Source organism: Syngnathus acus, chromosome 13 (assembly GCF_901709675.1).
Source record: "Syngnathus acus chromosome 13, fSynAcu1.2, whole genome shotgun sequence".
Classification (NCBI taxonomy): Eukaryota; Metazoa; Chordata; class Actinopteri; order Syngnathiformes; family Syngnathidae; genus Syngnathus; species Syngnathus acus.
The window spans coordinates 15,003,698-15,021,252 of NC_051098.1; the positions used below are offsets into that span (position 1 = coordinate 15,003,698).

The 17,555-nt window shown below is 46.5% G+C and overlaps 5 protein-coding genes and 1 long non-coding RNA gene across 6 annotated transcripts; 1 reads left to right on the forward strand and 5 right to left on the reverse strand.

Moving 5' to 3' along the window:
- Window positions 1-94: 94 nt before the first annotated feature.
- LOC119132740 (extracellular calcium-sensing receptor-like) lies at window positions 95-3,777 on the forward strand. The gene is given in 10 exon segments (XM_037268214.1): window positions 95-346; window positions 514-743; window positions 823-905; window positions 1,081-1,260; window positions 1,376-1,564; window positions 1,629-2,375; window positions 2,441-2,564; window positions 2,636-2,829; window positions 2,906-3,187; window positions 3,272-3,777. Coding segments are annotated over 10 exon segments (2,631 nt in total). The 5' UTR covers window positions 95-167; the 3' UTR covers window positions 3,695-3,777.
- LOC119132741 (extracellular calcium-sensing receptor-like) lies at window positions 3,712-7,006 on the reverse strand. Its single transcript, XM_037268215.1, has 5 exons — window positions 6,726-7,006; window positions 5,829-6,647; window positions 5,375-5,596; window positions 5,181-5,304; window positions 3,712-5,117 (listed from the first exon to the last, which is right to left on the reverse strand). Exons 1-5 carry the CDS (start codon window positions 6,975-6,977, stop codon window positions 4,207-4,209), a joined length of 2,328 nt encoding a protein of 775 aa, XP_037124110.1. The 5' UTR covers window positions 6,978-7,006; the 3' UTR covers window positions 3,712-4,206.
- A 628-nt stretch (window positions 7,007-7,634) lies between these two features.
- LOC119132619 (extracellular calcium-sensing receptor-like) lies at window positions 7,635-10,264 on the reverse strand. Its single transcript, XM_037268031.1, has 5 exons — window positions 10,016-10,264; window positions 9,163-9,939; window positions 8,834-9,064; window positions 8,643-8,766; window positions 7,635-8,583 (listed from the first exon to the last, which is right to left on the reverse strand). Exons 1-5 carry the CDS (start codon window positions 10,244-10,246, stop codon window positions 7,673-7,675), a joined length of 2,274 nt encoding a protein of 757 aa, XP_037123926.1. The 5' UTR covers window positions 10,247-10,264; the 3' UTR covers window positions 7,635-7,672.
- Window positions 10,265-11,179: 915 nt separating this feature from the next.
- On the reverse strand, window positions 11,180-12,387 carry LOC119132621. Its single transcript, XR_005099919.1, has 3 exons — window positions 12,261-12,387; window positions 12,054-12,126; window positions 11,180-11,979 (listed from the first exon to the last, which is right to left on the reverse strand). It is a non-coding gene; the product is annotated as an uncharacterized LOC119132621 (long non-coding RNA).
- On the reverse strand, window positions 11,796-13,029 carry LOC119132758. Its single transcript, XM_037268232.1, has 5 exons — window positions 12,883-13,029; window positions 12,533-12,677; window positions 12,269-12,464; window positions 12,054-12,126; window positions 11,796-11,979 (listed from the first exon to the last, which is right to left on the reverse strand). The coding sequence occupies exons 1-5, from the start codon at window positions 13,014-13,016 to the stop codon at window positions 11,796-11,798; spliced, it is 732 nt and encodes a 243-aa protein (XP_037124127.1). The 5' UTR covers window positions 13,017-13,029.
- A 1,544-nt stretch (window positions 13,030-14,573) lies between these two features.
- On the reverse strand, window positions 14,574-17,443 carry LOC119132618 (extracellular calcium-sensing receptor-like). The gene is made up of 6 exons (XM_037268030.1): window positions 17,307-17,443; window positions 16,949-17,237; window positions 16,067-16,873; window positions 15,773-16,000; window positions 15,577-15,700; window positions 14,574-15,503 (listed from the first exon to the last, which is right to left on the reverse strand). Exons 1-6 carry the CDS (start codon window positions 17,441-17,443, stop codon window positions 14,599-14,601), a joined length of 2,490 nt encoding a protein of 829 aa, XP_037123925.1. The 3' UTR covers window positions 14,574-14,598.
- Window positions 17,444-17,555: the final 112 nt, after the last annotated feature.

Sequence of the window (17,555 nt, forward strand, 5' to 3'; positions counted from 1 at the left end):
CTCGGCTGTAGGTTGTCTAAATGTCATTTTACTGCAATTATCAGATAATAACTTTTTCTGATCCACAGTTATCCATGTCTTGGCTGTCCTGGTTCTCCACTCGCCGGTGGCCTTCCTCAGCCCCGCTGGTGATTCTGGTCGGGCTTGTGAGCAGGCAGCCGGGCCACATGACGGCAGTTCCGCAGGCGGCTCACTCGCTGACTTGTTCCCGGTGGGGAGCGCCCGCTAGCCCGGGGCTTTTCCAGGATGGAGATGTCGTCATTGGCGGACTCTTTCATATCCACTACCAACCTCCTGACATAGACTACGATTTTGTTGGTGAACCAGACGACAAAGAATGTACCGGGTATATCCTTGACATTCATTGTTTATTTGTTATCCCATATTCATTTTGGGGTCTCAGTTCCAGTTGATTGTTCATTACATCAACTTGAATTGCAATCCAATTCAAGAATCAGATGATATCTTTTCAAGTCAGTCAGTGTTTTGTCGTCTTGTCCCTCTCCACCCCAGCTTAGAGCAACACCCCTTACAGTACATTTACTCCATGGTGTTTGCCGTGGAGGAGATCAACCGGAGTCCTCGCCTGTTGCCGGGTGTGACCTTGGGCTACCACATCCACGACAGCTGCGCCTTGCACCCGTGGGCCACGCAGGCAGCCCTCTCGCTGGTGAGCGGAGGCGGCAGCACCTGCGACCCTGCCGAAACCCCGCAGGACGGTTCTGGAGAAAGCTACAGGAAAGGTACCAACTCGTGATATCAATTGCACACCATCGTGTTTTATTTCAGCACATTTTAAGACGGTCCAAAATGTTCTGTGAGGTGTTCCGTTGATCATCGGTGGTGCTTCATCCAAAACGGCCATGATACTCTCCAATGTGCTGGGGCCACTCTCTGTGCCTTTAGTAAGTTTATTAAATTACTTTTTAGAAGGTGATACAAACATTTTATTTTGATTGACATAGTCAGTCAATTGAACATTTTTTTCGATATTTTGCCGCATCATCTTAGAAGCCAAAATATTAAAATAAAATGGGGAAATAACATTGAATCCTATATATATACGTTTTTGCTTCTTAGATGAGCTATCAGTCGAGCTGTCCTTGTTTGAGCGACAGGCGCCAGTATCCCAACTTCTTCCGGACCATCCCTAGCGACATCTACCAAGCACGGGCCATTGCCAGGCTGGCCATACACTTCAAGTGGACCTGGATCGGCGCCGTTGTTGCAAACAATGACTACGGTCTGGTGGCTGTCAAGGTGAAATTGTATCAGGAATAATGCTCACGTTTGAGAATTACTAATTAAATGTAGTTTGTTTTGGTGTACAGCTGCCTTTCATCCGAGCAGTTCATAACGCTTATCGTCATATTAGGTGTTCCAGGAGGAGAGCGAGGGATCCGGGGTATGTCTGTCCTTTGTGGAGACTCTGAATAGAGAAAACATTGTGAATGATGCCAGGAGAGCTGCCCTCGCCATTAAAGCATCAAGCGCCAGAGTGATCCTGATCTTCACGTGGTACACGGACGTCAGGGAGCTGTTCCTGCAACTGGCCCAACTGAACGTGAGATGCAAACCGCCGTTCAATCTTCCCGATTCGACGTGATCCTTATTGCTGCTGACGCCAGGTGACAGACAGGCAGTTCTTTGCCAGCGAGGCCTGGAGCACCAGCGGCGAGCTTCTCCAACACCCCGTCACGGCAAAAGTGGCGAGCGGAGTCCTGGGCACGGCCATCCGGAGCTCGCCCATCGTCGGATTCGAAGATTACCTCCGAAGCTTGACCCCGTCGCGTCGCCCGGGTGATTACATCTTGAGGGACTTTTGGGAGACGCAGTTCGCTTGTACCCCTCGGCTATCCGACGGCACAATTGCGTCTGACCACACGGCCTCCCCGCCCCTGTGCCGAGGGGACGAGTCCCTGGAGGGAGTGGACAATCTGTTCATGGACACCTCGCAACTGCGGCAGGCCTACAATGTCTACCTGGCTGTTTACGCCGCTGCTCACGCCCTTCACGACAGCCTCGACTGTCCTGACAGCTTCTCCGGGGACGGCAGCTCCGCCTGCTCCTCCCCCGCAAATGTTAAACCTGCTGAGGTAAAGACACTTTGATTTTCTTGACTAATCTACAATACAACAACATTTATGTCACTGTCCCCTTTTCAGCTGCTGCAGCGCCTAAATGAAGTCAACTTCACCACCCCGCAGGGGGAGCAACTTTATTTCCAAGGCGCCGACATCCCCGCCAAGTATGACCTGGTCAACTGGCAGAAGAGCCCCGACGGCTCCCTGAAACTTGTTCTGATCGGCCGAGTGGACGGCTACGAGATCCACATGAACGACACGGCCGTGCAGTGGCACTCGGGATCCAGTCAGGTGCTTATAAGATTTCTGATCATTTTGTCGCACACACTACGTAAGGATATGATTTGACTTTCCAGGCGCCCGCGTCAACGTGCAGTGAGAGTTGTCCTCCCGGTAGCCGGGTGGCCATCAGGAAAGGAGAACCCGTGTGTTGCTTTGACTGCATCCCGTGTGGCGAAGGACAAATAAGCAACATGACCAGTGAGAGAACATATCAAGACCTGTCATTGACATACTGTCATTTCCTGATCCCTTATCTTGATATATTTCAGATTCGCCCAATTGTGACCGCTGTCCACTTGAGTTCTGGTCCAACGAGGACCATACGTTCTGCGTCCTCCGCCAGCTGCACTTCCTGGCCTTCAACGAGACTTTAGGGATTACCCTCACTGCGGTAGCCGTTTCTGGTACCATGGTGACCACCGCTGTTTTCGTGGTATTCGTCTACTACAGACAAACTCCCGTGGTGAGACAGCTTACAGATAAAATGTAGCAATGTAGCGATGCCTACATGACAAGATGTCGCATCTTTCCCCTTTCAGGTCCGAGCCAACAATTCAGAACTGAGCTTCCTTCTCCTCTTGTCTCTCAACCTCTGCTTCCTATGCTCGCTGCTGTTCATCGGCCGGCCGTCCGTTTGGACTTGTCGCTTCCAGCAGGCCGCCTTCGGCATTAGTTTTGTGCTCTCCGTGTCTTGCCTGCAAGTCAAGACCATCGTGGTCCTGGCGGCCTTCCGCTCGGCTCGGCCTGGCGCCGAGGCCTTGATGAAGTGGTTCGGTCCGAGCCAACAGAGAGGGAGTGTCTGTGTATTCACCTGCATACAGGTTAGTATGTTCTGAAATAAGAAGTTAAATTTAGTAGTTTGGAAAAAGTACAGTATTACCCTGATGCTCTTTCCGTCCAATCAGATCATTATCTGTATAATTTGGCTGTCCCTGAGCCCGCCCCAACCGAAACCGGACTATGATACCCCGGGGTTAAAGGTGACCCTCAAGTGTGACATGGTCTCAGTGCTGGGCTTCTCTCTGGTGCTGGGCTACATCGGCCTGCTGGCCTGCACATGCCTCCTGCTGGCCTTCCTAGCTAGGAAACTGCCCGACAACTTCAACGAGGCCAAGCTGATCACCTTCAGCATGCTCATCTTCTGCGCAGTGTGGGTCGCCTTCGTGCCCGCCTACATCAGCTCGCCCGGGAAGTACACGGTCGCCGTGGAGATCTTTGCCATTCTGGCCTCCAGCTACGGCTTGCTTTTTTGTATATTTGCTCCAAAGTGTTTTATCATTCTTGTGAGGCCAGAGAGAAACACCAAGAAACATTTGATGGCCAGGTAGCAACCACTTGTCAGGTTATCATTTATTTCAATGCACTACATATGAAATGTAAGATTTTTTTCGGATTTGTCATAATGCAAGTTATAAGGAAATATACATATAACCATATAAGTAAACAATATCCGACACACTGCACTCTTTTCCTAGTAGATTCATATTTAAACAACCTTTTTCTGGACGGGGTGGAAATGTACTGTATTGTATGGAATACAATGTTTTTATGTCTGTGCATGCAAAAACACAGCAATAAATATATAACCAATTTTATTGTCCTGTATATTTTTCATGTATATTTTCATAATTGTTATACTGTTTATTCTGAAGTTAACTTTTGCCGGAGTTTTCAGGATCGAAGAAAAATTTGTTTTCACAGATGGCTTGGGTAAACTTGAGTGGAAAACCAATAAATTATTAATGGTAATACATATTTTTAGTAAACCACAATATATTCATACAATCATTTTGAGTACATGGAATTAAATAAACAGCAATTATACAAAAAGTCAATCACCTCAAGGACCGGTATGCAACATTTTCCCCATGATGTGCTTTTTGGTATTCTTTTCTGGCTTTATTAGGATGATGTAACATTTCGGTGCAAAAATGCTAACAAGCAAACCAAAAGCGGAAGCCAAAATAGCAAATATCTCCACAGCCACGGTAAACTTTCCGGGAGAGCTGACGTACGCCGGGATGAAGGTGATCCAGACTGCGCAAAATATCAACATGCTAAATGAGATCAATTTAGCCTCGTTGAAATTATCCGGCAGCTTTCTCGCAAGAAATGCCAGAACTAAACACAGAAGCGAAAGAAAACCGATGTAACCCAGCACGGCATAGAAGGCAGCTTCAGAACCAGTGTTACATTCTAAGATGATCTTATCGCTGTGTCGGAAAACCGTATCCGGAAACGGTGGATTTAATTTTAACCAAAGTACGCATATTAATATTTGGACCAGAGTACAGGAGCAAACAATAACCCGTTGCTGCCTCGGCCCGAACTTCCCGGCGACTTTGCTTCCGGGGAACGAGGCCTTGAAAGCCGTCACGACCACGATGGTCTTGCCCAAGACGCAGGAGATACAGAAGGCGAAGGTCAGTCCGAAAGTCGTATGGCGCAGCATGCACACCCACGTTGTCGGTCTGCCGATGAACGTGAGGGGGCACAGGAAGCACAGAAAGAGAGAAAACAGCAAGAAGATGCTCAGCTCCGAGTTGCTGGCCTTGATCACCGGCGTGTGTCTGAAGTAGATGAAGACCAGCATGGTGGCCAGCGACAACGAGGCCCCCAGCAGCGACACGACGGTCAGCGCTACACCCATCGGCTCACGATAAGTCAGGAACTCTATGATTTTCGGAACACACTCATCCCGCCTCTCATTGGACCAGAACTCTTTTGGACACGGCGTGCAATCTGCTGCACCTGTTGGATGGCAAAGTTTTATTCCCTGAATCGGGAATTGTGCTTTTTGTTTGATGCGCACACCTGTCGTGTTGGCTATGGTACCATCAGCGCACGGGATACAGTCAAAACAGCAAATGGGTTTTCCCTTTATCTGAGCTTTTCTGGTACCCACCGGACACTCATCAGAGCAAACAGATACCGGCACCTGAGGAATTGAAAAAAGTACAGAGGGTGCAAAAACCAGAGTCTAAGTGAATCAAAACTGACCAGCTCACCATTTTGCCCGTTCGCCACACGATCTGCTCCTCCTGGATGCTGAGCTCATAGTCGCCGTTATCAGCCAAGGCAAAGTGACCCAGCGTCACATGTTTCACCTTCCCGTCTCTCAGCTGCCAGTTGATGAGGTCATAAGAAGCCGGTGGGTCACCATTTTGGTCGAAGAAGACATCATCACTGAATTGGTTCTTAAATTTAACCCTTTGGAGGTGATACGTCACCTAAGAAAAATAGCAAAACCAACAGTTTTAAATTTTTGCATTGGATACCGTGTATGAAACGCTGGAGCCAATCCAGGACACCATGGATAGATTACCAGGAAATAGACCGTGTCCACTTCTATCTAAACTAAACTTTGAGTCTTCAAATAAACAAATATACATTTCAAATTTTTGAATATGGAAGAAGGGGCATCAGAGTAACTTCGTCCTGGGTCACAAATTTCAGTCTCACCTGTTTTGTCTGAATGTCCGACACGTTCATACACGGTCTTGCTGATTCTCCACTGGCAGATTTACAGAAAAGCAGCTGGTGCAGAGCATGCGCAATAGCATAGACGGCCTTGTACACATTGTAAGAGACTCTCAGCTCAGTGACGTTGAAGAAATCATCCTGGGATTCTATTAATGTCTCATTGCCGGTGCATATTGCTTGTGAAGTGTCAGCTTGCTCCCCTGGTAGAACAGCTTTGCAGCCCGCCATTATCTCCCAGAATTCCCTCACAAACGCTGCGCTGGCATCAGCATAAGGACTGATGCCTGTGAGGAAGGACTTCAACTTCGGAATGGCCATCTTAGGCATCACAAAACCGAGCGCCCCGCCGAATGCTCGGTAAATTTCCGGGTTGGACGGTCGCGCTGCGGTTATCCAGGCCTCGCTGGCGATCCACTGGATCCCTGTGAGGTTCTGTTGCACCATCATTTTCATCAGAGGGTAAAAGTCACCCTCAGGTACAAACGCAAGAATAACTTTAACGCTTGATCCTTTGATCATTTCCACAACGACCTGGAGCTTTTCCGTCGAGTACGTCCGGAGTATTGTTCCAACGAATGCCACGCAAACCCCGAACTTTTCAACCTCGTGTTGAAAGGCGAGGACCCCGTGACGCCCGTAGTCATTGTCCGACTGAATGGCTCCGATCCAACGCCAGCCAAAGCGTTTGACCAGGGCGGCCAAAGCTTTTGCCTGGAAGTAGTCGCTGGGAATGGTTCGAAAAAATGTCGGATACTTTGAGTTGTCGCTTAAACAGGCACACGTCGAGAAATAACTCACCTACGAGACAAAAACAAAGATCAAACAGAAACATGTTCAATTCCATCGAGATATAATTCCGGAGTAAGGCTTTCTCACAATGGGTACTTGGAACGGTCCAAGTGTCCCGGCTACAGCGAGAGACTGCGACGATCCGGACTCCGCTATGAGTGCAGATATAGCCGGGAAACAAGACGAGCTGGGTTCCGTCTCCTCTTTTCCACCAGCAAGTGTTAGAGCAGCTCGTAAAGTGTTGGTGGGAGATGCACACGAGTTGAGGATCCTGTACCCGAGTGAAATGTTAGGCAAGAGTGTCGTATCGTTGTTGATCTCTTCAATTGCAAACGCCATCACTTGAGTCCATCGAAAAGCTCGAAGGTCAAACCTAAAAATAAAACAAAGCGATGAACGGACGGATAGTCGACCTGACTATTCCGATGTTACCAAACTCACCCCGCGCACTCCACTCCAGGAGGGTGATACCGGAAATTTACGGTCCTGCCTATCTCTTTATTAAAAACCGGAAAAATGCCCCCAATCATAATGTCTCCTCTCCGTAAAAGACTCGGCATGTCGAACCTGCCGAACGTCTCGCAGCCGCTTGCTGTTCCAAAGTCCAACAGAGACAAGAGAGAAGACAAGAGGACGGCTCTCCCCAGCATGTTTGCGCTGCATTATTGAAGCGAGACGAGGACTCGGCTCTTATAAATGCAAATGAGCCAAATAAACAGCGGAAGTAATGCCCAGAGGACCCAGCCTTGGCGTGTTGGAGTCATATCACAGAATATAGAGAAGAGAGTGGAATAAAGATGAGGTCACTTCCTGTTTGTCGAGGGGTTGTCATTTGTTGGGGGGGTTTGTGCTTGTGAACAGTTTGGGCAAAAATGGTCCAGGTTGAATGTGACAGAGTGCTTAACTACTTCTACTTTATATTTTTCATGTAAACACAAGCCCATTGTCATCAGGTCAATTTATTCAATGAACAGAAAGAGTACATGATACAAATTAGGAGTTCGCCTGATTTAAATATATATGAAGCGACATTTTCAAAGGGTTTTTGGTGGTATTCTTCCCATGAGATGTTTTTTGGAGTTTTGCTCTGGCCTGAAGATAATAATGTAGCATTTTGGAACAAATATGCAAGCCAGCAATCCAAAACTAGAGGCCAGGATGGCAAAAATCTCCACGGCAACTGTGAACTTGCCAGGGGAACTGACATAGGCGGGGATGAAGGCGATCCACACTGCGCAGAATATCAGCATGCTGAACGTGATTAGCTTGGCTTCATTAAAACTGTCCGGAAGCTTCCGGGCCAGAAAAGCGAGTAGGAAACACAAGAGGGCCAGAAATCCGATGTAACCCAACACGCCCCAAAACCCGATTGCGGAACCCAGCGCACATTCAAGGATGATCTTCTCCTTGTAGTATTTCAGATTCATAGCAGGGAATGGTGGATTTGTACAAAGCCAAATGATACAGAACAGAACCTGAACCAGAGTGAGAACCAGAACACCAAGCCTCTGCTGTAACGGCCCAAACATTTTCACATTCTTACCTGGCAACGTAGCTCGGAAAACCATCAGCACCACCACGGTTTTGCCCAGAACGCAAGAAATACAGAGTACAAAAGTGATACCGAAGGCCGTGTGGCGCAACATGCAGGACCACTCGGTGGGCCGACCGATGAAGGTCAGAGAGCAGAGGAAGCACAGTTTCAAGGAGATGAGTAGCAGGAAGCTCAACTCAGAGTTGTTGGCCTTGATGATGGGAGTGTCTTTATGCTTTAGAAATATGAGGAACGTCAGAAAAGCTAAAAACACACCCACGCAGCTTAACCCGGTTAAAAGCGCACCCATGATCTCTTCATAAGAAAGATACTCGGTGGGTTTTGGAAGGCAACGGTCTTTCTCGGCATTGGGCCAGAATTCCGCTGGACATGTCAAACAGTCGGGAGAATCTGGAAACACACGTGTCATTGAATGATGCCCGAAACAAGTTCGACTTTGATTCCCATACCTGTCTGATTACTTATTGTCCCCTCAGGGCATTCGAAGCAGTCAAAGCAGCATATGGGCTTGTTCTTGTTGATGGCCTTGCGGGTCCCAGGAGGACACGGTTCCCTGCACACGGACCGGGGAACCTGGACGAGCAAAACAAAGCGGCAATGGGAAAACATTTTAAAAAAAACTTAAAGCTCATCACTTTACCTTGGGGCTGTTTCCTCCCCAGACTATTTTGGCATCTTCCTTCAGTTTAAACTTCCGACCCTCAGGAAAAGACGTGTCATACCGGCCGATGTTCACAATCTCAACCGTGTCGTTGTCGCTTATGTGCCAGTTGACTAAGTCGTACTGGACCATGGAGTCGCCGTTATCGTCGAAGAATACCTTGGCCCCGTACTGAGTTGTGAAATTCACGTACCTAAGGTGCTCCCATACCTACAAAGACATTTCAGAAAATAAAAATTACCAGACAACACATTTTTACATTCCGAGTTGGATCCTGTGTGTTCTCTCCTTACCATCTTAGGTTGGACCTCGCTCTTGTTCACGCAGGGACTTCCTGTGGTTGGATTGGCTCCATTTTCACATTGCAACAAAGCGTCAAGTGCATACGCGACCGAGTACACGGCTTTGTACACGTTACTCGTGGCCCTGAAGTGGCTCACGTCCGTGTAGTCACTAGAGACCGCCTTCAGGTCCTCCCTGCCGGTGCACAGGGTTGACGTGTTGGAGGGAGAAAAGCTGCAGTCAAAGAACTTCTCCCAGAAAGCTTTTATGATGTCGCTCTGGGGCTTCAAGTCGAGCAGGAAGTCGTCCAGCCCGGGAATGGAAGCCCCTGGAAGCGCAAAACCCATGGCCCCTTGGAGAATATTCCTGCTCTCCACCGAAGCCAGGTCCTGTTGCGTGATCCAGGCCTCGCTGCCGACCCAGTGCTTTCCGCTGATATTGTAAGCGGCCATTTTAGATAAGAAGGACTTGGTGTAGGATAAGGACATGAACAGCAGAACCACTTTTGATGACGATTCCCTCAGCATCTTCACAATGGCCTCATGTGTTTCTCTGGAGGTCTTTTTGTAAACGAGCCGATATTCAACACAAATATTTTCCTTCTTTGCTTCAACCATAAATTCAGTCGTGCCTTCATCAGCATACAAGGTTGCACTATAAATGATCCCCACCCAGCGCCAATCGAAGGACTTCATGAGCTGCACCAGCCCCAGCACCTGAAAGCGGTCGCTCGGCACCGTTCTGAAGAAGGTGGGGTACAGGGTCTTATCCGATAAACAAGCACACGTTGAAAGATGGCTGACCTTCAGGTGAAATCAAAGAAACACATTCATTCTATTACCCGTCCATTTTCCGGACCTCATCCGAGAAGCACCTCACCTGCGGAATGGACAAGGGGCTCAGAAGGAGGTTGATATCCTCGCTCACTCCGGACGACGAGTGACCGAGGAGAGCTTGGATTCGCCCCCTGCAATCGGACTCATCCTGGCTGATGGCTTCTATGGCCGCTCGGATCAAGTTCTCGCTCCCGCAGCCGCTGTAGATCCGATAGCCCAGACTGACTCCCGGCAGGAGCTGCGAGTTCCTGTTGATCTCCTCCACCGTGAACATCACAGTGCGGACAAACTTCAGCTCTCTGTCATTCCACCTGTAAGCCAGTTTAAGCGTTAGGCGTGTGGACGTTAGATGGAGCTTGTCACCTTTACTTACTTAACGCAGTACGAATGAGGGACCGCCTCGTAGTCATGGGTGTCTAATATTCGAGTCCTTGCCAGGGAAAAAATGCCTCCTATCAGAAGATCCCCTTCCTTTGAGAACTCCAAGAAACCTGTCTGCCCAATCAATTTGCATGTTTGGTCGTCTGCCTTTGAGTTTGCCAGCAAGACGATGAAGATGAAAGTGAACCAACCCATCGTCGGCCGCCCTCCTCTTCGCTGATGCAACACTGACCCCGCGAGCTGACCTTTATAACCAACACAGCAGCCAATGTGCGCTTTCTGACAATTCCCAAATGAATACTGCTTGCTTTTCAGTGGTTAGTATTTTGTTTTGGTGGCTGGCAGATAAGCTGTATCACCCAAAAAAAAACAAATGTTTATTATAGTTCATTATTTTCAATTAATTAGACAAAAGGTCAATTGATTATTCCAGCACAATGTCATAAAATACTTTTACAGCATTATTTATTAATTTTTTTGTTGAATGTACTGTTGTCCTATAGTCTCTGGGTTATATACATTTTTGTTCATTACCCATACCTTTTTTTTTTTTACTGTATGAGTCACAACAGACTTCATGACTTTTGTCTGGTGGCCTTTGTTTGATGTTAAGATAGAAAAAAAAAGTAATGTGTATGCGATAAAATATTTCTTACTACAATAGTCTGGTGAAGTGGAAAACATTTAATTATGATGGGTACAAAAAATGTGTTTGTCCTTTACAAATATCAACTGAGTTGTTGTAAACAATTTAATTGGACATTCAGAATTACCATCATAAAAGAACGATGTACGATAATGTCAGTCACAAATTTTTCGTCAGGCCTTGTTAAGTTTTAAGTTTATGCATTTTTTTTTCGTGTACCACTGTAATTTATGCTAAGTCATTTCTTTCAAGCCTAATTATCAATACACAGGAAAACATGAGTTTATAGACAAACATTTTTAACCACGCTATGAAAAAGCCCCACCTTGAGGTTGCCTATTTTTTCCTCAACACATTTTAGACACAAATATCCCTGATATAAACATTTGATAAACAGACGCCCATGAATGCTGTGAAATATTCTCAAGTCTTGAATGTTTTGGTATGCAAACTTGCTTCTTTCCAACATTGTCACATTATTTGATTTATCTTCACAACCAGCACGTATTTTATTGGCACTCTCGAGCCGTGCATACGGGCGACCAGCTCCACATGTAAGACGACGCTTATGGGAGTCAGCTGTGTCCAGAACCCGAGAACCAACATGGACAATGACGTAAACAAACAGTATAAAAGAGACACCAAGTCCGAGTGGTCCAACATAGACCAGAGTTGTAATGTCTCCACGGCACAATAAGCAGCCCGACAGGAGATGAGCAGAAGTGAATTTTTACCCAAGGAAGACTTGAAGCAGCCAACTAAGCTTATCCAGAACCTCTGGGAGGACGGACGGATGCTAACAGGCGATGGAATCCAGCATAGTTTCAAAGAAAGAAACGTCACAATGGTGGTGTTGCCGGTTCTGATCGGTGATGTTTTCATTCTGGTGATGTGAAGCCACGCCAGTAAAACAGCGGCCAGAAACACCCTCCCGACCCATCTGCTGGTATCGGACCTCCCTGGGCTGAATTTGATTGTGTCTGTGGAGAAGAAATTAGCGTGTTGGACGGGATCTTCAGAAACATTTTGACTTTCTCTTCCCGTCTGTTGTTACCTGATCTTGTGAGAAAGGAACCTTTTGGAGAGAGAGTTGGAAAGGTTCCTGACCGGATCTGCAATAACGGTACCTAACGGTACGGTAGAAGACAAAGTCCACTTTTGGAAGATGGACACAACAGAGACTCTTTTTGTCCTCAGAGCAATAAAAGCACATAAATTGTATCAAATGATTTTTTTCTGGAGGAAATTTTAGAGGCAAAACCTGCTCACAGCAGACCCGGATGTCAACCCTGAGGATTCCTCCGTCCCCAAACTTGAGCTGGAGTACACATGCGGATAACCACGTACGACTTTCCCGGAATGATCTTTCCTCGATGATGTGATCGGGGTCATCGTCCACGTTTTGGAGGTCCAAGATGATAAACCTGCTGCCAATCAGATGTCTGCTGGAATATTTGCCGTTTATCTGCACAGATTTCAAAATCGGAATGAAGATAAACAGAAGCAACTTGCGCATGTGACTCTCTTACTCACATGCATCAACACATTTTTAATCGGCTGAAGACGCAATAGTCGGAATGTATGCTGCTTCCTTGCAGTTATTTCTTCTTGATCATCGTGCATCAGAAGTCCAGCAAGGTGTGTGTTCTTCAATGTAGCATTTCTTCTGAAGAAGATCCTGAGCGGGACAAAAGTCTTCGTAAGAGATCTAAACAGGTATGGAGTCTCTGTTTAGTGCAAAAGGACAATGAGATAGCTGCAATTATTGCACTACAAAAGTAAAAATTAGGCCATCGTCATTCAAGCTGCTACATGTTGGGTTGCAGATGATTCCGTTGATGGTGTCCAGATCCTTGAGAAAAAACAGAGAGAATGTCACTTACCTGTCACAGGCTAGCTTAGTTTGATGGAGAACATGAGGCGACATATTGGAGCCTTCACGGTAGACATGACGAGAGCTGCCCAGTGACACCTTCCAAGTGAGCAGTGCCAGAAAGACCAACGCCACTGATGTCATCTCAGATATTCGCCTTTGGCACAGTCCGCCTTCTTCCGAGGGGGGCCTGACTTTTTATAGCATCCTGACTGCCATCCAGGAGTAGGAGGCAACCTTGATGGCCGTTCTCCAAGCACAAAACTTAAGGAAATCATGTGACAGGAATTGACCCAGTGCACGCCTTTTACGATTGATTATTTGGTGGTCAGATCGTGGCTTGAGCGTCCTACAGTTCCTGCCCGGGAAGAACATTGGCGTGTTGGAGCAACCTTTCTACTCACTCACCCTTCTGTTATTTCAAAGGGGAACACTAATAGTTTGTGGTTTGACGTTGAAACATATTTTTCATGATGTCAGTCCTGGAACTTTCTTGACACACACCATTGAATTAAAAATATAATATAATATAATATAATAGAATAGAATAGAATAGAATAGAATAGAATATAGCATAGCATAGCATAGCATAATATAACATAAACAAATATAACATAACATAACATAATATAACATAAACAAATATAACATAACATAATATAACATAACATCACATAACATAATATAATATAATTCAGCTTTTATTTATGTCACATCATCTTAATTTTGTTTTGAGTGCCATGGATTGAACAAGAGAAGCGGAACAACTCACCACTACAAACTCCGTCAGTGAAAATTATCGTGATGGAACAGAAACAGGTTTTGCCCCAAACTGCTTCCACAATAATGGAAGCATTATTCATTTTGACTGGGACAAAAATGCAATATTTTTGAACTATGATTATTTGAATAGAACTACACAGAGACTGCACACCTTATTAAAAAGTGGATCAATAGCAAGCAGGCCTTTAGGTCAAAACCGGAGAAAAACAGTCAAGGGAATAAATGAGAGAACCAAGCAAGCTCTTAATTGGCATAAAGCAGACAAGCATGTTGTGATGAGCGAGTTAATGAACATGGATTCTTATTTTCTGCTCGAGGCAACATGCCACCTGTTGTTCAAGTTGTTGTGGAAGGATGAAGCAACATTGTTTCATTTTTTGCCTGATGCCTTTTGTCCTCTCCCTGTGGGCCGGTACCTTCGGGTAAAAAGGTTCCAAGATGAGGATGTGTTCATCTCCCACTGGTCTCCTTTCGTCTTTGTTTTTTTTTTTTAATTGTAGTACAACGTGTCCTGTTGCATCATTGTTCATTTGAACTTGAGACAGGCTGTCAAGGGATTCGGAGGTGGATGTGCATTTGTTTTTTACATCAAAAAATCTTCATGATCTTTTGTATGATCATTTTAAAATATTTATTTAAATTTTTTAATGACTTTAATTTAACAAGAAAAAATTTACCTTTAGTACCGAAGGATAAAAAAAACATGTAGAGAAAATGTATTCATTTCGAATGTCAGAATGAATGAAATGCATACAGTATATTTGCTCTCAAATAAATGTGCATTTAATTTTAAAATTCTTAATACTTTAATTCAACAAGCCACAATTTCTACCTTGATGACCAAAGGATTAAAAGACACGCAGAGTAAATTGATTTCATTTATTTTTAATGGCAGAATGGATGAAATGCATACATACACAAAAACTCACATTTTATTATTTATTTATTTATTTGACTTCCCCATGATGTGTCTCTTTGTGTTCTTCTCAGGCCTGAACAATATGATGAAGCATTTAGGTATAAAAATGCAAAACAGTAATCCATAACTTGAGGCCTGGATAGCAAATATCTCCACAGCCACAGTGAATTTTCCCGGAGAGCTGATATAAGCCAGTACGAAGGCGATCCAAACTGCACAAAATGTTAACATACTGAAAGTGATCAGCTTAGCTTCGTTGAAATGATCAGGAAGCTTTCGAGCTAAGAAAGCAATGACGAAGCACAAAATGGCCAGGACGCCAATGTATCCTAAAACAGCCCAGAAACCCAAAACGGAGCCCAGTTGACACTCCAGGATGATTCTATCCGGATAGAGTATCATATTCCTAAACGGGAAAGGAGGTTTAATGGTTAGCCAAAGTATGCAGATGACCACTTGGATGAGGGTGAACATCACCACGCAAAGTCTCTGCTGCGTGGGTCCGAACCACTTCAAGAGCTTACTTCCAGGGAGGGAAGCTTTAAAAGCCATCAAGACCAGGATGGTCTTCCCCAGAACGCAGGAGATGCAAAGCACAAAAGTAATACCGAAGGCCGTGTGCCGCAGCATGCAGGACCACCGGGTGGGCCGACCGATGAAGGTGAGCGAGCACAGGAAGCACAACGTTAAGGAGAAGAGAAGTAGGAAGCTCAACTCGGAGTTGTTTGCGCGAACCAGCGCCGTTTCTTTGTGGCAGTAAAAGACGATCGTCGTCAACGTGGTCAGAAACACTCCGAGCAAGGAAAACAAGGTTAGAAGAGTTCCCAGGATTTCTCCATAGGTCAAGAACTCGATTCCTTTTGGGATGCAGGCATCTCTGTGCTCATTGGACCAGAACTCTGGTGAGCATTTCATGCAGTGGATAGAATCTGGAAGCAGAAGAGTTTTTGTTTACATTAATACCAACGTTTTTGTTCATTATGCCACATCTGGTTGAATTACCCGTTGAGTTACTGATTTCTCCTGCGGGACACATGATGCAGTCATAGCAACACACTGGACGTCCTTTCTGGAGAACCTTGTGGCTTCCTGGAAGACAGCTCTGACTGCACACTGACACGGGCACCTGTCACCCAAACACACAATTCCCGTACTTCCTCCAGAATACACAAGTAAAGCATCGCAAACCTCGCTTCACCTCGGCGCCTCCGTTTCCCCACACCACTGGCACGTCACTCATGACGAACTGATGGCCGCCCGTCTTGGAAGCGTCATAAATGCCAACCGTCACCGCTTCCATGGTGCCTTTGTTTGTCATCTGCAAATTGACCAGTTCGTATCTTGCTGGCGAGTCGCCGTTACTGTCAAAATATACCCTCTCCCCTCCTGGGGTAGTATAGTTCACCATGCTGAGATACTCCAGGACCTGGTAAAGGATATTAAAGGACATTTGAAGTGGTTTGAGCGTACATTTAAAGAATCGACTCCTCACCTGCCATGGCTGAATTTGTGCTGGATCGGCACAACTCCCATCGGGAAAGGGCCCTCGCCCTTCTTCACACTTGAGTAGGGCATCAAGGGCATGGGCCACCGAATAGACGGACTTGTAGACATTGTTGGTAAACCTCAACTCGGACAAGTCTGTGAATTGGAGGTCTCGCAAGCTCTCCAGGCCGCTGCAGGGCTTCTGTCGTCCCGCCTCGGTTGCGTTCAGGGAGCAGTCGAAGACGCCCTCCCAGAAGTCGTGCACAAAACGGCTGTTAGGGAACCACGAGGGGCGAAGGTTGCACAGGTGCTCCTCCAGCCCGGGGATCGGAGCCCTGGTGACGGTGAAGCCCAGCGAGCCCACCAGGACGCTGTGCCCCTCGCTGTCAGCCAGGGAGGGATCCGTAATCCAAGCTTCGCTGCCCACCCACTGCACACCTGTAACATTCCGCTCGTACAGCTCCTTAGCCAGCAACTTAATTTCTCGGTGAGACATAAAAGCCAAAATCACTTTAGAAAAAGCACTTTGGATTTTGGATGTTATCCTCTGCAGATCGGCCGGTGGACCAGAGGAGGAGAAGGCATCCGAATACTCAATGCACACGCCGTATTCTTGGGCGGCCTGGGTGAAGGCAGCGATGCCGTTGAGGCCGTACTCATTCTCCACGGCTATGACTCCGATCCAGGTCCAGCCCAAGTACTTGACCAGCTTTGCTACTGCTTGGCTTTGGTAGTAGTCACTGGGAATGGTTCTGAAAAAGGTCGGGTACTCTTTCCTGTTGCTGAGACAGGCACAAGTAGCAAAATGGCTGATCTGTAATCACAAGGACAAATGATGCTGTGATAACGTATTTTTATTTAACATTGATGTCACAGAGACACTTCTTACCACCGGAACATGGAATCGCCCAACAACTGGTGCAAATGCGATGGTTGGTGTGGATCCTGAATGTCCCAGGATGGCTCGCACCGTCTCGGTTTTGGTGCAGTTTTCATCGCCGACTTCTCCCTTAAGGCCACTCAGCAACGCCATCGCGGCTCTCAGAATATCCATCGTCCCGCAGTCGTCGTAGATCTTGTAACCCAACTTGATGCCAGGTAGCATGTCTGGGTTTTTGTTGATCTCATTGATGGCGAAAATCATTGCCTGAGCAAATTTAAATTCCCTGAAATTGATACTGGGATGGCAAAGAATACACTTATAAATACAAGCAAGACAGACTTCAACAGTATCAAACAGGACGTACTTTTTACATAACCGCACTTCTGGAATCACTTGAAATGTATCAACCACATAATCCTGCCCTGTGCGGAATGAGAAAATGCCTCCGATGACAACATCGCCGTCCTGCGCCAGCTCAGGCGGGAGCGGTGGTCCTTGCATGCGGCATACACACTCCACCCTCTTCTCGGTTAGCAGCACCAGCATCAGCAGGCTCAACAATGACATCGTGTCACTGTGCGGACCAGCCGGCCGGCACTCAACGTGGTTTTAT